This window comes from Wolffia australiana, chromosome 4 (genome assembly GCF_029677425.1).
Source record: "Wolffia australiana isolate 7733 chromosome 4, ASM2967742v1".
Classification (NCBI taxonomy): Eukaryota; Viridiplantae; Streptophyta; class Magnoliopsida; order Alismatales; family Araceae; genus Wolffia; species Wolffia australiana.
Genome location: NC_135838.1, coordinates 21,102,848 through 21,111,955, shown reverse-complemented (window position 1 = coordinate 21,111,955; position 9,108 = coordinate 21,102,848). Strand labels below are relative to the sequence as shown.

Sequence of the window (9,108 nt, the reverse complement as noted above, 5' to 3'; positions counted from 1 at the left end):
TACGCCATTTTGTAGAGATATAAACTTACTTCCGAAAAAAAAAAGGGCTGGGTAGAGGTTTTTTGTAGAAAGAGAATACTATGTTGAATAATATCAGCTATTAGATTGATTAAAATAATAATGTCATTATAAATGCGTATATTTTTTTATGACGCATGAAGGTAATAGGCCATGGCACCACCACCATGACCTTTACCCTTATGTTAAGCCAAGATATTTACATTCATGTGTTCTTATCAACTTTAGATCCATTAATGCTAGTGCTTGTGCCCCACTTTACTCCATCGCATTTTTTTATTTCCATTTCATCCTCCACGTTCTGCCTATTGGGTGGAGGGTTATTTTGGTGTGTCAAAATAGATAGTCTGGGTATTTACAAACCCATTTTGGATGAAACTTCCAAAATTCCTTTCGGTTATATTTTTCAGCTCTTTTTGTTACTTCTATGACTTCTTATTCTCTCTTCGGGCATCATCGATTAGGCTACCCTTGTTTTTATAAAATTTTCAAAACCTTTCAAGGTTTTAACTCATTCAGTATGTGTGCGATTTGTGCCACTTGGTAATTATCATCACTCATCTTATCCTAATCATGATAGTATTCCCTCATTGATCCATTTGATCTTGTTCATTATGATGCTTGGGGTTCCTCTCAAGTTGACTTCATCTCAAAGAGTCTCTACTATAGTATATTTGTTTCTGATTATGATGGAAACATAAGTGGTTGGCAAGCCAATCACACATTCCATATCTCATCCCATGTTCATGAATTCAATATAGCGCACATGAGATACTTATAATGTAGTCGATGAAATACATGATCAGTCTTAGTGACGTATGATGAGATCATAATACCAATATCACTACTCTATAACTATATACTCTAAATAATCCTATTCAAGGGATACTTGATGAGGACATCAAAGTATCTGGATAAAATAACACAAAATAGTCTCACTCATATAATGAGTATGGCTGGTGTGTAGCCAGTAGTGTGGACATACTGAGGATATATAGTAGGTGCTCTTTAGTGAAAAGAATTCACTAAAAGAAATTTAAAAAAATCCCTGAGTGGTATTATACCAAACTGTCAATCAGTCGATGCACATCATAATTATGTAAGCGATCCTTAGACCTGAGACACTAAGACGTCTTGTGGATAGACAATTGTAACTTGGCTATGACCTACGAGTACCTAATCATGGAATTCTAAACATTCTTAGTTCAGATGCATCAAGAAGTTCATGAAGATTATTGAGTAGTCAAGATGAGATTGCCTTCTCTTGATATAAGAAGAGACAACTCGAGGAAGACACTATGATAAAGTCCTTGGCCAAGGTTGAAACATTAGAGAAGAGTCCTATGATGATTTTTGAACACATGATTACTAACTTGGATGATCGATGAGGTATTGAAATTTGACCATACCACAAGTCATCCACGGAGCATCAAGTGGATAGGGTACTATACATACATGATAACCGATGACAGACAAGTTCCATGAGTGCATCGATACACACTCATTTGCATCTTTAAGAGCACAATGTGTGGCTTGGAACCCCATGGGGTAGATATTCGACTTACATATTGGGTTAATCAATCTGAAATTCATTAATCTATATGATGACATTGTTAATGAATTTGGAAGGCCATGAAAATGTTAATAGGCCACTAGAGTAGTTAAATATACTTATACATGGGCCGAGAGGGTTACACACAAATATTATTTTGGAAGTTGAAAGATATATTTAAAGTTTGATGGTTTTTATTAAAAATACCCACTTAGTATAAATAAGGGAAGGCCTTGAATGAAATTTTCTCAGGCTAGAATTATTCAGGCTCTTCCCTTTTTTCTCCCTTCTCCCCTTAGCTCCTTTGCATTCTTAATGATATGAAGACAATGTAACAACATAGAATGTGAACTTACCTCATCAAGGCAAAGGAGGAGATTTGGGGGTGCCATGGATCACGTGGATACATATAGCGGCTGCACACGTGAAAAACTCAACGTGTCTCACTTGAAGATCAAGGAAATCATGAAACTAATTCATGCACATGTGATTTGGCTCTCATATTTGTTGATTCTGTTTTGCTTTAGTTTCAAGTCTCTCGCTTCATGAATCAATTTATTTTCATCTAGACGAAGGCCATTGAACCCTACAGATTACAACTGAGTGAGTTGGGCGAATCTTCTCCGTGATTTCTCTTATCTCAAAATTACTTGATTCATCGTCAAGATGGTTAGCTCAAATCGATTTACCCGCTAAAATTCTTTGCGTGAAAAATTCCCATGGCCATATTCAAGATTTCCCTTATACTTTTCGTGTCAATCATCCTATTTCTCATCAAACAACCTTATATATACTTATCAATATAATGTTTCTTTCCAAATCATGATTTTCCATTTGCTTAGAATTACTTTTACAATTCTGATTGAGATGAATGTCGCTCATAACCTTTTAACATATGCCCTAATGACTGTCACATATCTTCACAATTTCCCCCGTTTGATTCCTTTTGGTTGCATGATTCCCTTAAAACATATATTTCCCAATACTCTAGTCATCACTTCACCTCCTCGAGTATTTGGATGCAATAACTTTGTCCTTGACCACTCACCATCTCATTCTATACCTCGCCTATGGCTTGTATGAAATTGATAGAAGTATTTTCTCATTGGACTTGTATCACGGTTGGGCTCATCATTAGCTGAATGTATCTAAAGCTTTTGTTTATGATGACTTGGATGAGCATATTTTTATGGAGCAACGTCCAGGGTAAATTTCTTGGGTGGCCTTCTTGAGTTTGTTTGCAAAAGTGAGGCATCTATGGACTTAAAGAAAGCCCTCATGCATGGTTTATAGATTTCAGCCATCTTGTTATTAACTTTCGCTTCAGTTCATGTATTGCTAACCCCAAAGTCATGACAAAGACTAAATCATGCGGCATGATAGTTATTGAAGTTTATGGGGATGATAATCTTGTGATATTGAGTGATGAGACGGGAATTTACACCACTAAAGTCTTTATTCAACAACATTATTTAAAAGGAATAATAACTTCTTGGGATATAGTCTGGTAATCAGCTAGGCCAATGAGCTCTATTTAAAAGGAAATATGCCTTGATCTTGTTCAAATAATGAGGCTCCTTGGATGCAAACCTCAACCACCACTGATGGAGGGTCGACCAAAGTTTAAGGATGCTGATTCAATGCTCTAAGAGGATATTATTATTATTTGTGGCTGTTGATAAAGTTGATTTGAATATCTTACTATCATTGATCGTAGCATTGTGCATTATATAAGTGTTCTTAGCCACTTCATGAAAAAAACTTATTTAGGTCTTCCAAGAAGATGCATTACAAGTCCTGGCATATATCAAACAATTTCCATGGAAGCGGCTTCTATACAAATACCATGGTCACCTATGTGTCAAAGCCTACTCGTACACTGGAGATGCTAGTGTGAAGGGCAACTGGGCCTATGTTGGAAGCAATCTTGTGACCTGGTACTCTCAGAAGCAGAAGGCGGTATCTTGATTCAATGCATAAGCCAAACACTTTGAGACAGCTCATGAGATGGTATCTCTATCTCTATCTCTCTACATCTTTATAACTCTTTTTATCTATATCTCTCTATCTTGATCTATTTCTAGCTACATATATCTCTCTACTTATATATCTCATTCTTTCTATCTGTATACCTCTTTTTTCTCTCATATATATATATATATATATATCCCTTTCTATCATCTATTTCAAGCTGTATCTCTTTCTCACGTGTATCTATATATGTACATCTCATTCTTTCTTTCTCTCTCTCTCTCTCTAGATATACACGTCACTCTTCATCTCTCTCAATCTGGATCTATCTCTATCTCTTTCTCTATTTTTATCTTGATATATATGTTCCTGTGCGTGTCTATGCATCGCTTTCTATAACTCTTATCTATTTTTTTCTGGCTCTATCTCTCGCTATTTTAAATCTCGCTATATGTCTATCACTATCTTGGTCTATATATCTCCGCGTATGTCTACATATTCCTCGCTCCAACTCCATCTCTCTCTTGCCGTCTCTCTCCCCATCTCTCCATCAATACCTTTATAAATTTTGAATCTTGAAACATATTTTGACTTCTTCATCTGAAAGGGTTAGCATAAAGAAAGTGGCGAGACAACGATGCCGAGTTGTCATCGTCATCCGTCAACAATAATCGGGTGAAGTACGATGGCGATGACTAGCTCATCATCGTCAACATTATCTGGAGGAAAACGAATAGGGAGGACGATGTAAAATTAAGAGCCCCATTGTAAGTCTGTAAGGATCGGCGACGCTTGGCCGAATTATTGACGCAGGAAAAAAAGTAAAATGGAGTTTTATGAGGAAATATTTGTTTACTATCGCCCACCGACCTGATCGTTGGGACAAATATTGTTGTCGATAATGTCACAGCTTTTGCACTGTTCAACTCATTTGTAAGAAAATTTGTCGGCATACCAAAGATATAAAAAATGACTCCCAGTTCCCACACCGTCAATCTGACTGGGCCATAGAGACGACCGAAACCAGGCGGTGTAGCTGCCGAAGCCCCCCGATTTTAGAAAGATGGCGACACGAGGCCTTCCAAGATTTCCAAGGGACGCCTCTTCCCATTACGAAGACGTGGATGGAGGTCTATTTAATGTTCAGCTTCTGCCGGAAAGAAATTATCAAAGAAAGTAAAGAGAGCTACTTCAGACGCGGAGGCTCGGTTACGATGGCAGACGAAGAGGTGAAATTCTCAGCAGAGCAGGAGGCCCTGGTGGTGAAATCATGGAGTGTGATGAAGAAGAACGCCGGCGAGCTGGGTCTGAAGTTCTTCCTCAGGTAAGCTTCGCAGTTCTCTCGTTTCAGCGCCGTCGCTATACTTATTTTCTCATTCTTTTGCCTAATCAGGGCCTTTGAAATTGCACCATCGGCAACTAAGCTCTTCCCCTTCCTGCGTGACTCCACTGTACCCCTGGAGAAGAATCCCAAGCTCAAGACCCACGCTATGTCTGTCTTCATAATGGTAAATCTCAATTCTCAAGTTCGAGATGATAGGAACAGAACGGGACGACCCTTGACGTCAGAACGGCAAACGGAACGAAACCCCTTACCGGTTCCTGTCCCGTTTTGTCTTCAAACTACGCTCAGCCAATCTGTTTTAGAGTTGCTCCGTCGTACGTTCCTTCATCCTTTCCCTCCTGCCCTCATCCTCAACGGCAGCCTGTAACAGATGACCCGTTCAGCATCATTGCGTCAGTCCAGTTGTCCTGTCCTCGGAACGAAAACACGGAACGGAACACTTCATCCCTTCCGTTCTATCCCATCAACGGGTGCCTTTAGTTTACTCTAGGCTTACGAACGTCTTCAGCCTGTTCCGTCCAGCCCCTCGGACAGGAAGGGAAGGAGACTGAAGTCCCTGCGACGGATAGCTGAACGAATGGCCATCCCATCCCACTCCTTTCATATTCTATCATCAGTTCCGAACCTCTACTTCTAAATTATTCTTTTACCTCGTAGCGGGCAACGTTTTCTGTTATTTTCCATTGTTTTCTACGGCTTAATCGTAACGTGAGCTGTTCCTCTGGCAGACCTGCGAATCGGCGGCGCAGCTGCGCAAAGCTGGGAAGGTGACGGTGAGAGACTCTACACTAAAGAAATTGGGTACCGTCCACGCTAAGTACGGAGTTGTGGACGAACACTTCGACGTAAGACAATTCTCTTCTTTCATTCAGAGTTTCCTACCCACCTGATATCTTTCTCTGATAAAATAATATCAGGTGGTTCGTTTTGCGTTGCTGGACACGATCAAAGAGGCCGTGCCGGAGATGTGGTGCCCGGAGATGAAAGACGCGTGGCGTGTGGCCTACGACCAACTAGCGGCAGCAATCAAGAAGGAGATGGTGGCTCCACCAGCACCGTAATCCACATAGATGGGATCAGGCATGAATTTCTGTGTGCAGCAGTTTTTGTGCTCTGATTTTGGGTCATCCACACCCGCTCCAGTACATCGGAGCTCATGAATCTCTTGTATCTCCATATCTGTAAGGTCCCTCGTAAACAGGTTATGGTCTAAAGATGATCGCAAAAGTCAAATCTGTTGTGAACTTATGGATACTGAGGGATAATACAATCAATTAAAGGAAACACGGAGTGCATATTTAGCCGTTCGCCCTGTTTTGCCTTGAGGGGTAGTTTTTGAGTCACCACGGGAGAACTTTTTTGGTGCCGGGAATCAGAATGAATAGGCGATGATAGAAGTACAAGTAAGCGCGTGACTCAAAGACTACAATCCTGTATTTACTTGCAGTAAGGAACTAAATTCTCTTTGGAACAATTCAAAATAACCACATGACTATAACTAGGCCAGACTTGGCCTAAACTCATAATTGGACCTCCCACAATCAAAATGTCGTAATCATGTAATTAATCCAAATGAGTCACTTAATTAGGGATAAGATAGTTTATAATCTACATTGGTATGAACGCATATTTTTAACTTCCCCCATTAATATCTCCCACTTAGAGAACTCAACGTCAACAAGTTAGGTGGGATGTCACAAGACGATATGCTGGAAGATGTTATCAAACTGTGTAACATGATTTTCCCCTTTTGGCCAACCTGTCCTCAAGCCATGCCTTCCTCATTGTTTATTTTGCTCATATGCATCTTGCAGCAGTCCATGGTGCCTCCCTTTATATGCTCATCGTCGGAGGTTTACACGATCTATCATACCTGTTGTTTCCAATGTATACATAATCATAGGAAGCGAGTATGCAGAGCTCCCGCAAATGCCCATGCTGGTGCATCCTGTCAATTGTGCAATGTGAAATGTGGTGCGGCACATCATGATGGATTAAAGTGGCTTACAAGAAATTCGCACCATCAAATCTGTTTTATGCTCATTGAAATAAATTATCATTCATTACTAATGTTAATGACATTGAAATGTCCATATAAATAATGCAATGACTGAGTGAATTATGATGAACTTTTAATATTGTGATAACCAGTTTTAAATATGTGTTTTACATTCATGTTCAAATTGATACTCAAAAGAGCTATTGAACTATCCATATAATATAATATAATCTAGTTCCACTCATATAATGAGTACGATGGATCCACTAGCCATTAGCCCGAAGACAGATGAAAGATATTTGGTGCTCTCTAAGAAACTGTTCATTAAATTGATCCATATGAATCTTGAAATAGTACAATACCTATTTATTTCTTAAATTTATTCATGTCTTAGTTGTGTAAGTAGACCTCAGACCTGAGACCCAAAAGACATTTTGTGGATGGGATATCATAATAAGAAGATCACTTAGTCTTTCAGCATGTGCTATAAATATTCATTGTAAGGATACTAGAGAATGACATCAAAGTATCACGATAGAATCACATTGTCTAGTCCCATCCATATAACCATTGTGGTATATCCTCTATCCATTATTATGGAGAGACTAATGATCGACAATGGTTGCTCTTTATCATAAAGAGTTAACTGAAATGATATTATTCCAAATTAGCAATCAAGTTAATTCTTATCATGGTTGTGAGAGTGGTCCTTAGACTTAAGACACCAAAGACATATTGTGGATGGACGGATGTACTTTTACTATGTCCTACGATTTCGTCATGATGGAATTCTAAGCAATCTTAGTTTGAGTACATTAATAAGTTCAAGAATGTGATAGACTCGTCAAGATGGAATCACCCTCCTATGGTATAAGAGGATACACCAAGAGGAAAACGATGTCAAAAATTCTTTGGCAAAGGTACAAGAATACAAAAAAAGAGTTATTTGATGATTTCCCAACACACTAATACTAACTCAGATGATCAGTTAGAGTTTTAAAAAATTAGCATACATGAAGTCATCCTAGGAGAATCAACTAGATGATGGACTACGCACGGGACTAACCTGGTTGTGGAATTCCATTTAGCTGGCAGCCACATGGAAGAGAGATAAATAAGATTTAATGGCTGAAATTATCTCAATTAAAAATTAAAATATTTGGAGATACAGCCATCCGATTGGGCCTGATTACGGGGTAGTTTCATCCATGTGGTTGGATCAGTTTAAACAAGTTGAGAAGAGATAGATAAACGCTTGAAGCTTTTCCCAACGTACTTGAACACGAATGATACAGCATGCTTTACATTTAACATTTTCCCCGAATGTTGTTTTGAAATTGTAAGTTTCTTGTCAATCATTTAGTTTTTTCTGGAGAATTTCCCAGATGCCAAGATATTGGCGGCATGTACATTCCCTTGGAGGATTTCAATGATTAACAACATCTTGTTTCATTCAAGAAAAGGATGTTTCAATGAACATCCATAATATAGATTCTCATATATCTCTCCAATTTTCCTTAAAAGCTATTATCCCTAATTTGTATCTAAATTTTCTCTGTAGATAAATTTATTTATTCTCTCCCTCGAGATCAAACTGTCATTGTCGATAAAACAGATGTTTAATGGGTTAGTATGACTATATTTACATGCTTATGATAGAGCAAAAATAGGTATGGTAACGTCATTTTTAATTTCACTTCTATCAAATAATAGTAATGAATTTTTAATCTCACTCAAATATGTATATCAGAGAGTAAGGTCATCTCCTCAGAGATTGGCTCTTATAGATATATCTAGTTAATGAGTTAGAAGACAGTGATAATAGATCCTTAGATAATAATGCTAATGGAAACTTTATTATTATTGCTATCTAAATTCCAGATAGGAAAATGTGAGAATATATCTCTGAAGATGGTTAAGTGGAATATAAAGAGGTATTTAGGAGAATGAAGATTAGCCAGGAACATTGAAAATAAAGCAGAAATTGAAGAAAATCAGAAACCTCAAAAGGTGTTCGTACAAATGTCTAAGGGAGAGAGAGATTTATAGAGGTTTTTGAAAAGAAATTTTACTATACTTATTTTATGAGAAGCTGAAAAAATACATAATGACAGTAAACAAATATTAGAGATTTTTAAATTTTTTTGGAGTCAGAAAATGTGAGAACAAATGAAGAAAATCAGTTTGAAAGGAAGATGCAAACCAACTGTTTGAGGAAATGTA

The 9,108-nt window shown here is 38.0% G+C and overlaps 1 protein-coding gene across 1 annotated transcript; it reads left to right on the top strand.

Annotated features, from left to right (window-relative positions):
- Window positions 1-4,650: 4,650 nt before the first annotated feature.
- Window positions 4,651-6,119, top strand: HB1 (hemoglobin 1). Its single transcript, XM_078574354.1, has 4 exons — window positions 4,651-4,865; window positions 4,935-5,049; window positions 5,615-5,731; window positions 5,804-6,119. The coding sequence occupies exons 1-4, from the start codon at window positions 4,666-4,668 to the stop codon at window positions 5,945-5,947; spliced, it is 576 nt and encodes a 191-aa protein (XP_078430480.1). The 5' UTR covers window positions 4,651-4,665; the 3' UTR covers window positions 5,948-6,119.
- Window positions 6,120-9,108: the final 2,989 nt, after the last annotated feature.

Coding starts and splice junctions, on each gene's coding strand:
- HB1 (XM_078574354.1), top strand. CDS start 4,666: ATGGAGGTCTATTTAATGTTCAGCTTCTGCCGGAAAGAAATTATCAAA. Junction 4,866..4,934: donor GGTCTGAAGTTCTTCCTCAG/GTAAGCTTCGCA, acceptor TTGCCTAATCAG/GGCCTTTGAAATTGCACCAT. Junction 5,732..5,803: donor TTGTGGACGAACACTTCGAC/GTAAGACAATTC, acceptor AAATAATATCAG/GTGGTTCGTTTTGCGTTGCT.